At 36.2% G+C, this 19,383-nt stretch overlaps 1 protein-coding gene across 1 annotated transcript; it reads right to left on the bottom strand.

The window, feature by feature from the left end:
* Positions 1-12,631: 12,631 nt before the first annotated feature.
* Positions 12,632-16,996, bottom strand: LOC124389782 (ovarian cancer G-protein coupled receptor 1). The gene is made up of 2 exons (XM_046855269.1): positions 16,204-16,996; positions 12,632-14,361 (listed from the first exon to the last, which is right to left on the bottom strand). The coding sequence occupies exon 2, from the start codon at positions 14,344-14,346 to the stop codon at positions 13,255-13,257; it is 1,092 nt and encodes a 363-aa protein (XP_046711225.1). The 5' UTR covers positions 14,347-14,361; positions 16,204-16,996; the 3' UTR covers positions 12,632-13,254.
* Between the last annotated feature and the right edge of the window lie 2,387 nt (positions 16,997-19,383).

The following is a 19,383-nucleotide window of genomic DNA, read 5'->3' as shown; positions in this document are numbered from 1 at the left end:
CATTACAAAATTGAAAAAAGTGAAGGGGGTCTGCATACTTTCTGAATGCACTCTATACATTCACACATAGGCCTTCATTGGTGTCCTACCTGAATCAATCCACCTTTTAATAGCATCATTGACCCCACAGCTTTTGAAACCATCAATATTATACAGAAGCACAGTATAACAGAGCGCTGCATCACAGACGGGTATCTCATGCAGTGTGAATGAATGGTATTAATAAAATAGGAAACCTAATGGCCAGAATTCAACAAGTCTCCTTCACTGCAGACACATCTGCACCGACTGCATACATCATCTCTGGCAGGAGCATCTATAATGACCTCATAAAATGACCCCAGGCTTTCCATGCATTTTTGTGCATTTGGAAATTGACCCACTGTGGGATGAATAAAGGTATATGTTATCTTATCTTTTTTCTGTTCGTTACAATTATAATGAATGAAGTCAAGTTGTGTGTTTTTGTGCAAATTCTACAGGAAATAATATGCAAAAGTATAAATGTCCATGAAAAAGTTTAGCAACTGTTTTCAACATTTGCTCACAATGTCCATGAAATGTCTGTCTTCAAAATGTCCTTAAAAGTATATCTGCAGCTAAATTAATTTTTTCTTCTTTTCCAGTTATTGACTTTTTTGATGACAGCTGGACAGCCACAGAGCTCATTTAAATTGGTTAAAGCAACCACTTCAAGCAACATGGATTGGAAGGTGACGGCTGAAATCTGATCCAACATAAGGAGACACTCGAGTGCACTGCACTAACAAGAGAAATGTTATGAAATGAAGAGATTTTTTTATATATATTGGGAATATGTTTTTTATTTCATATTCATGGACAAAACTTTATTAAAATGTAAATCAATGATTCTGAGAAGGCCTTGTGGCCCTGACTATTACAGTGTCACTGTATATTATAGCATCTTCTTGCATTCTAGCATTATCACATTTTTCTTCAGTACCATACAGCCCTACTCTCTACCACACTGACCACTGGCTCACAGCAAAAAAGGTTTAACGTCTCTAGAGGATAAACTAGCACTGAAAAACAGGTCATTTTTATTTCTGTGGTTGACCAGTTCAAACCCTGCTTCAAGCAAAGATATAATCAACATAACCACTATAACTCAGCCTTGAAGTACCACAATGTTAACCCTACTTTTACTTTTTTACTCAGCCCTTTTCCCATTTATTCACTCTGCCTTCTTCACTTTAATGGTCAGTGGTTCTTACGCATTAACTGCATGTTGTGTCTTTCTTTGCACATGCTTTGCATTCAATCACCTATCACTGCACACCTCAACAATGATAGTACTGTAATGAATAGACATTCGGTGACACCCAGTTGTTCTCCCTTTTGAGTCTGGTTTCTCTAAATGTTTCTTCCTTGTGCTATCTCTGGGAGTTTTTCCTTGCCACAGTAACCACTGGCTTGCTCATTAGGGACAAACTAACAATTATAAGGAACAAAACTGGCAGGCACAAAAACTTGTACATTCTTTTATACAACTTTATAACTGCTTTATCTCTGCAATGCTGCTTTGATATAATGTTATGTTACGGACTTATTGTTGTTAAGTAATAGTAAAATAAAACTCAATTGAAATTAATTGCATGCTTTGCCCACTTCTATTATTCTTATAAAACACAACAGCATTCATATAAAAACAAAATCATTCTTGATTAAACACTGTGCTGTACCATTGCTTATAACTCTTACAGTCCTCTTTATTAGGAACACATATACACCTGCTCATTTATGGAGTAAGAAAATCCCAGTGTAGCAGCAAAATGCATAAACTCATAGAGATACAGGTCAAGAGCTTCCCTTAAATCATCAATATAATGATCACATTTGAGAAAATTGTGGGACTTTGATTGAAGCATGGTAGTTGGTACCAAATTGGCTGGTTTAAGCATTTCAGGAAATTATAATGTCACAATAGATGATTCACACAGCAGCCTCTAGAGTTTACACAGAATTGTAGAAAAAAAAAAAAGGATGAACTGAACTGATTTTTAGCATTGTGCTGCTGTCACATGATTGGCTCATTAAATAAGTGTAAAAATATATAGGTGTTTGTAATAAATTGGAGAGTGGGTGTAGATTATTTTTTTTAAGTATGACCTTTATGGCAGTAACCAACTTAATTTTCCACCTCGCCCAGTTTTTCACAGTGCTTCACTTTTTCTACATTGTGTTATGTAAGAGCCTTATTACAAAATTGATTACATTTATTATTTTCCTTATAATTTTTCATTCCTTATAATTCTATAAGACCCTATAATGACACTGGAAAAAAGTTTGTTTAAAATCTTTGCAAATGTATTAAAAATAAAAAAACAAAAGAAAAAAAATTAACATGCACATAAGTATTCATAACCTTTGCCATGACATACAAAATTGAGCTCAGGTGCATCCTTTTTCCACTGATCATGGGTTTCGACAACTTTATTGAAGTCCACCTGAAGTAAATTAAGTTTATTGGACATGACTTGGAAAGGCACACACCTGTCTATAGAAGGTCCCACTGTTAACAGTGCATGTCAGAAACCAAGCAATGAAGTCCAAGGAATTGTCTGTAGACCGCCGAGGCAGGATTGTATCGAGGCACAGATCTGGGAAGGGGGTACAGAAAAACTTCTGCAGCATTGAAGGTGCCAATGAGCACAGTGACCTTAATCATCCGTAAATGGACTAAGTTTGGAACCACCAGGACTCTTCATAGAGTGGGCCAAACTGAGCAATCAGTGAAAAGGGCCTTAGTCAGGGAGCTGATCAAGAACCGTGGTGGTCAAGTCAAGTTTATTTCTATAGCGCTTTTCACAACAGACATTGTCTCAAAGCAGCTTTACAGAATTTAACAGTTAAGTTGAACAGTGTGTATTTATCCCTGATGAGCAGCCGTGGCGACTGTGCCAAGGAAAAACTCCCTTAGATTTTATGAGGAAGAAACCTTGAAAGGGACCAGACTCAAAAGGGGAACCCATTCTCATTTGGGTGACATCAAGAGTGTGATTCTAAATCTTTAAACAGTACAGAACACTGGAGAGAGAGAATTAACATAAGATCTGGAATTTAAGATCATTATCATAATCCACAATCTTCATGAGGTGGGACGTGACTGGGGCTGGAGCAACCTCAGGATGCCTCGGGATGGGTAGAGAAAGAGAAGCAGTGGAGAGGAATTAGCGTAGCTGCTGTTCATAATATTAACAGCACAAGTTGATAATGTGCATGTGATCAGATGTTCTGGAGCACAAGGTTATGATATGATGTGTGTTATGTGTAGGCTTTGCTAAAAATATACGTCTTTAATCTGCACTTAAACTGGGAGAGTGTGTCTGAGCCCCGAACACTGTAGGGAAGACTATTCAAAAGTTTAGGAGCTAAATGTGAGAATGATCTAATGCCTTTAGTGGACTTTGCTATACTAGGAATTACTAGAATTCAGGAGTTTCGAGATCTGAAGAAGCGTGACAGATTGTAGCGTGTTAGAAGACTGTATAGATATATGGGAGCTAAACCATTTAGTGTTTTTGTGAGTAAGTAGCTGTAGTTTGTAGTTAATTTGAAACTTAACAGGTAGCCAGTGTAGGGATGATAAGATTGGGGTTATATGGTCATATTTTCTCAACCTTGTGAGAACTCTGGCTGCTGCATTCTGGACTTACTTTAGCTTGTTTATTAATGATGCAGGACATCCACCTAGTAATGCATTACAATAGTCTATTCTGAAAGTCATGAAAGCATGGACGAGCTTCTCTGCATCAGATACAGACAACATGTTTTTTAACTTAGAAATATTTCTAAGGTGGAAGAAGGCTGTTTTTGTAACATGGTTGATATGATTGTCAAAAGACAAGTTGCTGTCTAAAATAATTTGCAGGTTTTTTTCTGTTGAACTAGTAGTTACAGTACATCCTTCTAAATCCGAGTTAAAATGCTGGAGCTTCTGTGTACTGGTTTTTGGGCCGATTAAAAAAATCTGTCTTATCAAAATTAAATGATAGAAAGTTTTTGACACACTCAGTTATCTGAGCCAATTGAGCTGTATCGTCTGGTTTCGATGAGATATATAGATGGGTATCATCAGCATAACAATGGAAGCTAATCTCATGCCTTCTAATAATATTTCCCAAGGGAATCATCTATATTGTGAAAAGCAGAGGTCCTAGAACTGAACCTTGTGGCACCCCATAATTTACTTGCACGACCCTGGATAGCTCTTCATTTAAGTCTACAAAATGGTAACGATCAGACAGGTAGGATCTAAACCAGCTTAATGCCTGTTCCTGAATGTAGCTAGAATGTAATTTTGTAAGCGATCTAGGAGAAGATCATGATCTATGGTGTCGATTCCAGCACTTAGATCTAGCAAAACTAACAGAGAGATATAGCCTTGGTCTGAAGCTAAAAACAGGTTATTAGTGATTTTAACTAGAGCAGTTTTTGTGCTATGATGGGGCCTAAAACATGACTGAAACTCTTCAAATATATTGTTCTCTTGTAAGTAGGAACAGAACTGGACACAGGAACAGACACAATCTTAGACAAATCTTAAATATAATTGGAAAATTTGAAATGGGTCTGTAATTTGTTAGTGTGTGTTCGGAACCAAATTAGGTTTCTTAATGAGACATTGTACAACTTGAGGGGTTTAGGGACATGACCTAAAGATAGTGAGGAGTTAATAATATTAATACCGGTAGTGTGTGCAGTATGAGATAATCATCTGTGATGTCATTACTCTGGGGTAAAATATTTATATCAGTGACGTCTGCTCTGTGGGATATTATTAAGTCGAGTGTGTGTGATTAAAATGATAAGTCAGTCTGGTGACGTTTTGTTTAACCCAAAAGAGGTTAATACGTCTACAAATGAGTCCTAGGGCATCATTTGCATCATCTACATGAATATTAAAACTCCTACAAGCAGCACTTTATCAAAATTGATCAATAGGTCTGAAAGAAAATTAGCAAACTCTAAGAAAATCAACGTAGGGCCCTGGGGGTCTGTACACGGTAGCCAGAGTGAGAGATAGTAGGGGTTTTCTATGTGTGTCTGAAAGTACAACTTTAAGAACGAGCACTTCAGATTATTGAAACCGGAATCCTAATATCTGACTAACATTAAGAAGGGCACTATAAATGGTAGCCACACCACCCCCACGACCAGTCTGACAGGGCTCATGTTTATAAGCATATCCTGATCTTGTAGACTCGTTTAAACCCTTATAATCACCTAGTTTAATCCAGGTCTCAGTGAAACAGAGTGCATCGAGATTATTATCTGTGATCTAATTTCCAATGAGTGCTTTTGGTGCAAGTGATCTAATGTTTAAAAGACCAAACTTTAGAACTTTTTAGTGTTTGCTTATCTTGCATTTTTCAGTTTTAACTGTAATAAGATTATTTCTGGATCTTGTGTATTTATTTATTAATTTTACTAGACGAGAAATAGACACGGTTTCTATAAATTGGGCTGTGTGTGTAATTGAAACTTGCGGAGTTGAGGTGCTGGGAGCATTGGGCTCAACCTAAGAATTTACCTGGGACGAGCGAGCGTCCTCCCAGGATGGTTTCAGTGCCGCTTTCGGCTCTCATAGCTGAGCATGCTTTGCATTTAGGTCGCAGATCTATTTCTCCACAGCCTTGTTTAGGATTATTAAAGGAGGAAAAAGAAGATCAATTTAAAAGTTTTAAATTTGAAAACCCCAACAGAAATACAAACACGGAACTCGTGGCAAACAAGTCAAACACAGGAAGCTACATCGACACAACGTATGGTCATTCTAAAAGAGCTCCAGCATTTCTCTGTGGAGAGAGGAGAACCTTCCAGAAGAACAACCATCTCTGCAGAACTCCCCAAACAGGCCTGTATGGTAGAGTGGCCAGACAGAAGCCATTCCTCTATAAAAGGCACATGACAGCTGAACTGGAGTTTGCCAAAAGGCACCTGAAAGACTTAGTCAATGAAAAACTAAATACTCAGGTCTGATGAAACAAAAGTTAAGCTTTATGTCTGGGGGAAACCGGGCTCCACTCATCACCTGGCCAGTACGATCCCTACAGTGAAGCTTGGTGGTGACAGTGTCATGCTGTGGGGAATTTTTTCAGTGGAAGACTGGTCAAGATCGAGGGAAAGATAAATGCAGCAAATCCCAGAGACATCCTTGATGAAAACCTGCTTCAGAGCACACTGGACCTCAGACTGGTGGGATGGTTCATTTTCCAACAGGACAACATCACCAAACACACAGCCAAGATGACAAAGGAGTGGCTACGGGACAACTCCATGAATGTCTTTGAGTGTGCCAGCCAACACCCAGACTTAAACATCTCTGTAGATGCTGCAAATAATGCTGTGACATAACAAAATGTGAAGCGCTGTGAATACATTCTGGATGCACTGTATTATGCACTGTATTATGACCTGTCTAAGAGTTGATCTCATGAGTAACCAATAAATGTAAATGAAAAAATAAATAAAATGTGGCCTAGACACAGTATCAGTATGTCACAATTGCATATGTGACCTCTCATGTCTGTTTTAAACTTCCTCTGGTAAAAACCAGAGGAAATGTTGAAGTTAGTTAGAATTAGTTTGCAAATGTGCTATCTTGCACAATAGGCCTCAACTTCCCCTTTATCATAATCATCTATCAACAAGTGTGTGAACAGAAAATACGTTAAACACTTTTCTACCATAGTGAACAATATCAATCCCCGGAGATGAATGGTTCTGTTAATAAATAATTTCTGTTAAAATGATCTAAATGAATTCTCTAACATTAAGTGAAAGCAACGTAATGTTGCAACTGCAAGATATTTCAAAACACATAAATTGCCTAAAGCTGCGAGAGAAATATTCCACATAGCAGTTCTCATGTAGGTTCCTATTCATGTTCACATAATTCAGTGATTAAATGACACCCTTTAAAAATAGGGTTTTATTATTTTTTATTTCCAGCTTGAAATTTTCCTGTTCAGTGAGCAGATGTTCTTACGTCTTTCTAGAAATTAATTAATAAAATATTTGTTTTAAAAAAATTAATAAATAAATTAAAACAATCTAATGTTAAACAGAAATCGTAGAAATAAGCTTAATACAGGTATTTTAGTTTGATCTTAATCTGATGTTTTATTACAATTAAAAATATTGATACATTAATATGTGGTATGAGGCAGGCTGGTAACATCTTTTCTGTTCTATGACTTACATTACAAGTTCTTTTGTTAAAGACAAACATGTCAAATTGGTACTCATCTGTCCATAGAACTTTCTACTAGTCAGTCACTGTGCAATTCTTTTGTTTTTGCCTATACCTAGTTTTTTTATTAGATTGATTTTAAGATACGTTAATATTTAAATCAGTTGAGTATTCTGTATTTTTCCATGAATCATGGTTTGAAGTAAAAGCAGTGAGATTGACACTGAAATTGTGCATATATCGTATGAACCAGATTTTCCTGAGTCATTAGCAGTCTCATTGACTCACATTATGAAATATAATTTTTTTATAAAACTATGCAAGCAGTAATAAGTTTAGGTAATCATGAATGTTTCAAAACTGTAATTTCAAATCACATACATCAAAGATATTAATGAAAATGTTCTTGTAATTCCTCTGATCACCAGAAGCTGATACAAAGAGACATTTTATTCAATATGGTATGTCGCTCCTGGGACGTTTCTTTAGTTATTTAATTGTAGCTAGTAGGTAACTCGCTGTAATTGCCTAACATATTAGAATTTCTTTGCCAAATTTCTGCCAACTTTACAAACTATTGATTCACCCACGCCACCTGAATCAGCAATTACCATTCATGATAAATGGTGCCACATGCCAAGATTGCACGGCCATAAATAAAAGCTTGTGTTCTAAAAGTAAAACAAGCTGCTCTGCATTTGTGCTATGCATTTCAATGCATAGAGGCATCCTTCAATGCATAGAGTGGATCCCTTCTTTCCCCCTTATCCCCCCTGTCTGTGTGCACACAGACAATACAGTCCATACACAACACACAACAATGCCTGCCCTTTACTCTGAAAACATCAAAATAAATAGTTAAATTTTAATTTACATTGTAATCAATCATTAATTACATTAAGGTTTGAAAGAGGCAGATTTAGGGGACAGAGTGATATGGAGACGGATGATCAACTGTAGCGACTCCTAACGGAAGTAAACAATAGAAGAAGAGGTCATTAACAACATTAATCGCTGACTTAAAAGACACATTATTTAAAACTAGAGTATGCTATTTTAGGATTTTTTTAAAAATCCTTTTTCAGAAAATAATGTAATTAAACTGGGATTTTTGTTGAGATATTTTGCTCCAAACTGCTTTATAATACAGCAAAATACACCTGAATTTTGAATAAACTAAATATACAACCGAATTAGCATTGACCCACTTCCAATGTGCAATTCAGCTTTCAGATTTTGGTTTACAAGATTCTTGAACAGACAGAGATGAAAAGCTCAAACTGGGGAGGAGACGGGACACAAGAGCGACATTCCAACTTCTTAAACACATAAATCCCCCTTGCATAGACTTTACTTTGGAGTCCTGGGTGTTTGGACCATTTTTTACCTAAACAATGTGGCAGCAAGCAAAATTAGTGTTGGTCAGATACCTTGTAGCCTATGAATTATTTTATACAGCTCTTAATAAGAGAAGTTTTGATTTGGTTTATCTGTGTTAAAGTGGATTGTTTGCCTACACAAAAGGGATATCCTGTGAATCATGTTTTACTAAAACAGTTTGCATACCTGAGGTAATGTTCAAACTATTAATGTTTTACTCATCAGAAACAGGTTGAAGGTTATGTTAAGAAAAGATGAATCATTTCTGTCATAACTAAAAAATCTAAAGCTGCCACTTAACCTAAAAATCTAAAGCTGCCACTTAACATTCTAGATGTTAAACAACTCTAAAGTGTGTCATGAAAAATTTTAAGTTTAAGAAATATTGTATTTCAGTGACTAATGTTACATCCTTTATGTTTCTGTGCCTGTATTCTGTTGTGTATGTTGTGTTGTCTGGGTCCCATTCCCACCCAGAGTTTCCAGACTGCCATAGCCTGCCTTGGTCCCTCCTTCAATTAATGACCTCAAGGCTGATGCCTCTATTTAAGGAAGAGGAAGAAAAGCCACCAGAGGAGGGTTGTTTGGTATGGTATAGTAGTAGTGCTTTTTTCTTGGCTAAATTATGTTTGTTTGGGTTTTTGACTTTGGCCTGTATTTCGACCCTAAGCTTGGTTTGGCTTTTTGGACTTTTTTTTGGTTACCGTTTCTGTATATAGATACCACATACATATTCACTTCGTTTATCAACACTGCCATTGTATTTTTGTTTCTTTTCTTTCAGGTAAGGAAGCTTCTAACTTAGACATTTATTTTGTTCTTGCCCCCCCTGGAGACAAGACATTGTACAGATGTGTGTATATATGTAAATAATTCCACTTGTCTTATAAATATACCAACAATTTCAATATACCTTTTGAGTGTGTCTGGTTTCTGGTTTCCCGAGCTAGTTACTCTGTGCGGCCTTACCCTAGACTGGGACTTAACACTAAATATAACTATGATTTAAATACACTAAACATTTTTGAACACCCTATTCCACAGTTAGTCCTCATTTGCTGTTATTATAATCTCCACTCTTCTAAGAAGATGGTCCACTAGATTTTGAAGTGTGGTTGTGAAAATTTGTGCCACAAGGCCGTTGGTATAAGCAGGTACTAAGGTAATAAGCAGGGTGCAGTCAATGCTCCAATTCATCCCAAATGTGTTCAGTCAAGTTGAGGTCAGAGTCTTTAGCAGCCCACCCAAGATCTTCCACTCTAAACCATGTTTTGTGCCCAGGGCCATTGTTATACTGGAACAGGTTTTGATGTGTGGCAGGAGTTTAAATGAAGGGAAAATTTAATATCACACAATAGTTTGCAATTGTGTGATTCCAACTTTGTGGTAAATGTTTGGGAAAGAACCACATCCTTTTGATTAGATAGTACTTCCCAATTCTTTTGTCCATATTGTCACTGTGTTGAAAATCAACATTTTCTAAATCGGTGGTCACACAAAATAGATCATTAGTATCAGAACAGATTTTTTTTGAATGCACATTAATCTTTTTAACCGAACACACAATTATTACAAAAGCAAATGGGGACTAAATATGAAATGGGATGTTTAAAAAGTACATAAGAATATTAGTCAGCTGTCCACAAACTTTTTTCCAAATATATATATATATATATATATATATATATATATATATATATATATATATATATATATATATATACTATATATATGGAAAAAAGTTTCAGTATTTCATATATACAGTACAGACCAAACTTTTGGACACACCTTCTTATTCAAAGAGTTTTCTTTATTTTCATGACTATGAAAATTGTAGATTCACACTGAAGGCATCAAAACTATGAATTAACACATGTGGAATTATATATGGAATTATATACATAACAAAAAAGTGTGAAACTACTGAAAAATATCATATTCTAGGTTCTTCAAAGTAGCCACCTTTTGCTTTGATTACTGCTTTGCACACTCTTGGCATTCTCTTGATGAGCTTCAAGAGGTAGTCACCTGAAATGGTCTTCCAACAGTCTTGAAGGAGTTCCCTGAGAGATCCTTGGCACTTGTTGGCCCTTTTGCCTTCACTCTGCGGTCCAGCTCACCCCTAAACCATCTCGATTGGGTTCAGGTCTGGTGACTGTGGAGGCCAGGTCATCTGGTGCAGCACCCCATCACTCTCCTTCTTGGTCAAATAGCCCTTGATGCCTTCAGTGTGACTCTACAATTTTCATAGTCATGAAAATAAAGAAAACTCTTTGAATGAGAAGGTGTGTCCAAACTTTTGGTCTGTACTGTATGAAGTATACTAATATGTGTCTGTATGTGTGTGTTTATTTATATATACAGTGTGTGTGTGTATATATATATATATATATATATATATATATATATATATATATACACACACACACACATACATACATACATACAGAGGTGCCAAAAATACACGCATCCTCCACTTAAGTAGAAGTGCAAATATATTCAATCATATTTTTAAATACTCTGGTAAAAGTTGAAGTAGTGACTATACTTTTTCACTCAAGTTAAAGTAAATAAGTTTGGCTCTGACATGTACTTAAGTAAAATGTAGCCATTACTACTACCTGTTTTAGAGTCACGCCGGTAACTGGACCTCACATCATTAACATCAGGGCTGTCAATCAATTCAAATATTTAATCACGATTCAACACATGGTTGCCATGAGCCAAATCACAATTAATCACAACTTAATTACACATTTTGATCTGTTCTAAAGGTACCTTCAATTAATCCTTTTCGGGTTTTTAATACTCTAATCAATATGTGCATGAACAAATATGAATGCTTTATAAAAATCTATGTTTATTATTAGTGAGACCAGACTCAACATAGAGCATGGAGACAAAATTTTCTTGTAAAGGTTTTGAAGTAATTATGGTGTTTTAAATCATGTAAATCTTAAGGACACCAAATGAAACCTTTTCTGTTTCCACATGGATGGTTAATGAGGTGATACTGGAGAAACTGTAACTTTTCTAACTTTCATACAGATTGCATAATCAGAGAATATTTGTTTTCCATGTAAACATTTTTTTTTAAAGTAGACATTCAAGCTTTCTATTCATATATTTATTATCTCTGCCAGGCAAGTATTCACTGAGATTCAGGTTGTTTTATTTACGTGCCTGTGAAGAGAGGTGACAGACGACAGAGCGTGCACTCCGTCTGTTTAATTAATTTTACGAAAGCACAGTGTTTGTTGTGGTAAGTGTATACAAATAAAATTAAACCCTCTACACATTTGAATGGAGTATTGTTCTTATCTGCACAATCAAAAAAGACAAAGTAATTGAAGTTGCCTTCTGTCTTGTTTACTGTGAGCTTCATAAACTAGTCTACGTCTTTGGTGTGTGAGAGCCAGGAAATGAAACACCAGTGATAGGTTCAAAACGGTGCACAATAACAGGAAATATATATAGATCTGCTGTTAAAAAAAGTTTCTACCTTTTTAGTCTTAGCTTTTTGGTTCTTTTCTCGATTAGAATGGATTAGCTTAATCTACACTGTTATCTTACTTGTCTAGCTAGCTATGCAACTTACACCTGTCTGGTCTCAATAAAGATAAAATTCCTAAATAGCAATCTGTTCTCTCATTGAAAATGTGTTAGTTTTTTTTATTTCATCTAAGTCTTATTGACTTTCAACTTCCTTTTATAGGGTTGGTCTCAAGTGTCAAGCATGATAGTGTCTCAACTCAATTTGTTTGAGGCTATGAGGCATTATTAAAGGTTTTCCTGCCCCGCCAAAATCTGTGGTCATGAGCCACTCCTGCTTTTCTGCAGTACTAGTAGTTCAGTGTGTCATTTCTTTCACATATTAAAAATAAATAAATAAAACGCATAAAAAAAATATCACAAATAACTAGACCAAAATATATTGAAATATAGCAGATTTAAAATGCTGCTTAATGCAGTTGCAGAAAAGTTCCAGCTAATAGTAAGAAGCTAAATAAAATAAAGTAAAGGAAGGACTCAAGGTTATTGGGAGAGGCACATACTTTAATGCACATGCATGCACATACTAAGAGGCCTACCTTAAGAAATGTATTTAAGATTTCAAAATGTGTAGATATTGTATGGTAACACACACTGAACGAATATTTACAAATGTCTCTGCATCAAAGAAAACATTAAATATTATGAAAAATAAAATACAGTATACCTGATCTATAAACTTATAGTAAATATTAGAGATTTGTGCGCTCAGAATACAATGCATACATTCCAAACATGCATTAAAAGGTAGTACGTACTAGAATGTAAACATATTGCAAATAAGAAAACATCTATTTTCTTTCTGCTAAGTTGAAGAACTTCAAGAAGAAATTCATGTACCTTAAGAGAAGTCTGTAGGCTTAGTCAGCTGACTTGGTCTGACTTTTAAAAGGCTAATTCCTCCCTTAAAACTCAAATGTCAACCATCAACTAAAGGTCCCTGAGAGTTACTCATCATTGAAACAGATAGAAAAGCGTTCAACAATGACAAATTCAAGCATGTATCCTAAAAAAGGCATAAGTAAAATATACACACAGATGGAATGAAGACAAATAAACACAGAAATAACACACTTTGGCAAATGGGCAAACCCGAATAAATAACTTCACAGTTCCACCTTAGTTTGCTGCAGTTTGACCACAAGGGCAATTGTGCTATTGTCATTAGTTGTTGTTGCTTTGCCAGAGTCTGTGTTGTAGCTGCTCCCGCATTTGGAGCAGCAGCAGGAAACATGGGTACAAGCCTCTACAGCTTGTTGGATGCTGTTCTGGACGCTTTCACTGACAAAGCAATAAAGTGCTGGATCAGCCACGCAATTGAAACTAGTGAGCAGGAGCGAGAAGTGGTAATAGAAGAAAATCTTCTCAACAAAAGAGCAATCGGTTTCCATGACTGTCCGCACCAGCAGAAAGATGTGGTATGGTGAAAAGCACACCAGGAAGATGATGATGGTGATGGTGACCAGGCTTCTGATGCGTTTTTTCTGGGCCGTCTGCGTCCCTGCGCTCTTGCCGACAGCCCTTAGGACCCGGAAGTACGAGACAGAAAGGATTAATAATGGAAACAGGAAGCCGACAAGAAAACGGTAGTAGTTTATTGGCTTCTCCCATTCCTGCATGGGGTAGTGCTCAAAGCACACTGAATGGTTAGTCTTGTCTATGCTTAGCTCCTTGTGCTGGAAAATGAATATACCTACAGCAAGTTCCTTGATCCACACTACAGCACTAACCAATGCTGCTGCTTTCATGGTGCGGAGTGCAGAGAAGCGGAGGGGGTAGACCACAGCCAGGTAACGGTCTATCGAGATACAGCACAGAAAGCCGATGCTGATATATATGTTGTCATAGAGCAGGAAGCCACAGATTTTGCAGGCCCACTCACTATATATCCAGTTATCTCCATTAAAGATGTACTGCAGCCAGACAGGCAGAGAGGCCAGGTACAGAAGATCAGACACAGTCAGGTTAAGCAGGTAGACCCCAAGTTCATTGCGAGCCCTCAGCTGCAGCCAGGCATGGTAGAGTGAGTAGGCATTGATAGGAAATCCTACCAATAAGACCAGGATGTAGGTTCCAGAAAAGATGTTTTGGTGAATGTTGTGGTTAATTGAACAGTTGATCATCTCTTCAGACATATTCAGCATGGGTCTTTCTAATGGACCATGCACCCAAAGGCACCTAGATTCTTTCTCACACATATCTTTCCATGGAATCTGAAAAAAGAAATGAAAAAACAATTTATCAGTTTTTAAAATACTGAATGTTTGTTGCATTTATGATATTGAAGACTTTTTTTATATGCTGTAGACATAATGAAGAGCTAAGCTGTAGATGTAGGATAAAGTCATGTTCTACACAGTACTCAGTACTTTAAATACTGAGGTGCTTTGCAGAATATTAACAACGTTCTCATGCTAGTTTATATCGGTATAAAATCACAGCTGGAGAAGTTAGTACAGTATTATAAAATAAAATAGGAGCAGGACAGAAAAGGATTTTGTACTGTACTGCATGTGTCATTTGTAAGTAGGTTCAATTATATAGTTCACATTGTTGCTTTTATAATACAGTACTAAATTTCTATAATTCTCTTTATGTTATCCAGCAGATTCCTAAACCCATCTCTAATATGACATGTTTCTAAGCTCAGGTTCATATTAATATTAATTTCAATATACTAGTAATATGTAAATACTAATTCATTTCTAAAGCACTTGAGATTTGGTCAGGGGTTTAAAACATCGGATTGAGAATAAACAGCTTCATCTTATTGACTGCGCTAATTGATTGGGGAATAAGTAGTGGTCACCCAGTGGTTAAGCTGTTGAACTTCTGATTGAAAGGTTGTGAATTCAAATCCCAGCACTGCCAGTTGACCACTGCTGGGCCTGTAACCCTTAGCTATTCAGTAGACTGCATGCAAAATGTGATCTATGTTTGTGACAACAGCTCATACCACGGCAGCTCATACCAGCTCCTGTTTCATCAGTTTCATTCACTATGAAGGTTTCTGTGGATTTTTCAGAAGCATTACAGAGGCAGGGTGACACTGATGAGCAGTAGGAATCAGTTTATGTCTGCAATGAAAGTTTCCACACTGAAATGTCATTTCTTTCCTCAGAGGCAGATAAGAAAATCCACTATTGTCTAACACATGGTCTTACTGGGCAAACATGTTAAAATGGATGGAAAGTAAACTTTCAAACAGGACAAACTGCATTTGTTCACAACTGCTCTTAATGAAACCAGTGTTGTGATCCGCAGAGGGGCTACAAGTTCTTCTACAAAAGCAGTACTAGAATTTAAAACCTTTCACAAACACAGCTTTCTAACAACAAAGTCATAGAAATGATTTTTCTACTGGCGACTGAGAACTGACACCTCTGTGCTTCTTTAGTATAAAGCTCACACTTCTAAGAAACCAGGAGAGGTTTCTGCAAATATTTTAACACTTCATTTCACAGATTTTAATCCATTTTGTCACTACATTTGGTCTTTTAGCCACAAGAACGCATCCTTTCCAACGCAACTCATTCGAAGCTCCTGTTTTTTTTCTTTTCTTTTTTCTATAAGACTCTGAAGGCCATATTTCTTCATTGACTACCATGTGCTGCGCAAGCAGGTTTTTATGCTGACTTTTTTGCGCAATAATTTCAGTGATCATCATGTTTTTTAATTTATATTTTAATTTTAGGTTTTTAACTAATTGTATTCCACTACAACTACTAAATCTTTTATAAAAATTTAAAAAATTATCCCAAGGTGCGTTTCTATTTATTAAAGCTCCTTAAAGTAGGGTTGATAGATGATTCGTGTTTAAAAAAAAAAAAAAAAAAGGTCTAAAAATATTTCTTTTTTTAAATATAAAATAGAAAAACTTGTCCATCAGCTCCTTTCTACACAAGTGCACTTGACTTCGAATTAGATCGCAGCCCAGTTCCGTTTCATTTCGCTTAATCAGTTAAAAAACACCTGCACTGATACAATGCAGTTCAGTTGAAAACCAAAACAATAATAAAATAATAATAATGACCTATTAGGGAAATAGTACTTACTTTGATTTGCAATCTTGTGGCTTCTCCTCGACGCTTCGAGTCGCGTTAGAGGGATGCAGTCGGACGCGCTCAATACAAGCCGCTGTGTGGAAGAGCACCTTAAGAGTAAACACACACTCACACTGGCACATTACTGAAATCACCAGGACAGAGGAGAATAAAGCACGTGGTCGTTCTGGTAACGAAAAAGGCAGGCTGTAAAAAAAAAAAAAAGAAATGACATCCAGCAGCAAAGCGGTCGATCGGTGTGTGTAATTCCGATAGAGTGATGAAAGTGGTTCCGTCCCTCCTACGCATGTTCACAGCACGAACACTTCTAAGCCGAACACACGCTTCAGAAAGTTGTCGAGGCAGCACACATTCTTCACATTTAACTACAATTCGTAATAAACGAAGCTCTAATTACTAACTCTTTTCAACGTCTAATAAACGTGACTTGAGGGGGCTTGTTGTAGCTCTGACGCATAAAGGAAAATACTCTTTTCCGGGTGCATCACCATGTGCCAGGAACAGAGGCAACTCCTTTATAACGTTTATTGCAACAATATAAAAGAGAAGGTTTTTGGAGTTTTTTATACAACCCGGAAGAAACTTGAATGTTCTTGGATAAAAATAATAACATTATATAACAAAGTTTGTAGACATCTAACCATCACTGTAAATCATTAATATTCTTTCAACAAACTGTAAACTAAGGGGACCAAGAAATCATGACCATGGAGAATGACAATGAAGGACAATGAATATATGAAGTTCTAAGGTTGGAGTCACCCAACTTCAGTGTCTCTGAATAAATCTTATAAATTATTATTTTTTTTGTGATCAGATGAGCAAATCCTTCCCTGAAGTATGAAGTTTATTACAGCAACAAAAGAGGAATTAATTTGGAATCATACCTGTTTACTACATAGATGTTGTTGTGGTGTAGACACAGGTCATATACAGTAGTCATATTTAGGTCATATACAGTAGTTTATAAACTTTTCTCATTTCTAGTAACCATGCTTGGTTCTGAAGTATAATTTATGAATTACTGCTCAGAAATTTGAGAATGCAGACATTCTAAAAGCACCTAACATGTAAATAAAAGGTTAACAAAGATTCAGGTTCAGAAACAGCAACCAAATGATGTAAAATCTCTCTCTCTCACATACACACACACACACCTTATAAACACTATCCACAGCCAACATGACAAACTAAACAACTAATTAACAATAATTCCCAGGTGACGCATTTTTTTTTTGGGCATAATGTGTAACGTTAATTCAGTGACACGTAACAAAATAATCCAAAACTAAATCTAAAACTAATAAAGATATTTAGTGGGTTTTTTTCAAACATTATGCAATGTTGAGCTTTTTCCACATTAAGAATTTGAAAATGTCCCTTGAAAAATAACCAAATAGTTACTAATGTGAAAAGTGATCGGTACTTTATTATGTACTTCACTTAATTCCAGGTAGCAGCATGTTGATATATTCTAATAAACTGCTCCAGTAGAGATACTATTTCTCTTAACAGAGGCACTACAACGAATTAAAAATGAGCAGGAGACAAATGTGCAAAATTGCAAACATTAAAACCTTCAGGCAATTGTGTTCAGGTTTTTGAGTAATTTATCAATACCATGTACAATTACCTTATGTGCTTAGGTATGTCTGGATAATAAAGGTCTACACAGCCCTGTTAGAATTGCAGATTTTTGTGAAGTAAAAAAATTCAAAATGTTTCCCACCTCTGTTTAAGATATAGAAAAACTAACAAAATCCCAGTGGAAAAATAAGTTTTAGGGGGAAAAAGTATCACAATATACTGTTGCACAACCTTAAATAATTGGACATGTGACTGTGCTTTAACTCATTTACTAAATTCTGTTCTTCCTGTACATAAATAATATCATACACTATAACTGAAGTGATTCTGAACCAGAAATGATGGTCAGTTGTTTCTTGACAGCTTCTTGGTTTCATCCATCTGCTGATGCCATGGGTTGGAAAGAGGTTGTAATGCATGTATGGATATTTCACTGTCAAGAGTTATAGGGAGAGGGGCACAAAAAAATCCAAAGATTGTGAAGGCCAACATCAACAAGTGGGAGACAAAAAAGGAGCACCATAGTAGAACAAACAAGAAATCCTATTAATACTAAAAGAGTATAAGAAAAAAAATTGGTGGACCACAGTCAAGGACTGGTCACTCCCCGTATTTCAACAATCTCATATTCTTTACACACTAAGCTGTGGGGTAGAGTGACTAAATGGACGCTTAAAGAGGAAAGGGTAGAATTTCTTTTTTTTGTGTGCGTAATTTAAAAAAATATATTTTGATGAAAAATCAAGATAGCTGTCGGTGGCAGTATTTGCTATAGGGCTCTTTTTTTCAGCTTGGACTGGGGCTCTATTCAAGAGAGTGGGAATTATGGATAGCTCCAAAATACCAATCTATTGTGGCACAATACCTACAGGCATCTGTTAGACAATTGAAGTAAAAAGAAAAATGTCAAATACCAGCACAATAACAACCCAAAGCACAAATTCAAGTCAACAAGATCAACAATTTGGAATGGCCTAGCCAGGGTGCAGGTCGAAATCCTGGCAAAAATCTGGAATAAAACAGGGATGAGTGATGTGTTCACATGTATCCAGGTTCCAACTAGGTATTGTTTGCATCTATTTGTTAGCTATGACAAAGCTTTTCAGTTCTAAGAGATTAATTCTACATGACTGATCATGGTTTCCTGGTTGCACTTCCTTATATACCTAGTAGTCTTCATGTTACTATCTATTTGAATATTAGCATGTAGCGGGTAAAAAGAGCCAGTAAATCAGATAAAAATAGTTCACACTCCATCCTTTGGAGCACATGCTCCAGATGTGCATCATTGAAAGTGTGAGAACAGACACATTATATCACTTTAAAAGGAGGTTCTGGGGAAATGTTTAAAAATGTGAACTTGCCTCATATGTATGGAATGTAATTGTGAATAATGAGCAAGCTAAAGGATCCTTATGACAATTTTATGAACCTAAATGGCAAACTGCATGCAGAAATCATCCAACTGTCAGTATGTAGTCTCAATTGTGTATATGGTTACTGACACTGTATGCCATAATGATTTGCAAAATGGTTGCTTTTATATTAAGTTGTTTAAAACACATTCACATTTACGTCATTCAT

This window comes from Silurus meridionalis, chromosome 8 (genome assembly GCF_014805685.1).
Source record: "Silurus meridionalis isolate SWU-2019-XX chromosome 8, ASM1480568v1, whole genome shotgun sequence".
NCBI classification, from domain to species: Eukaryota; Metazoa; Chordata; class Actinopteri; order Siluriformes; family Siluridae; genus Silurus; species Silurus meridionalis.
The sequence above is the reverse complement of the archived record's forward strand: the minus strand, read 5'-3'. Positions and strand labels throughout refer to the sequence as shown.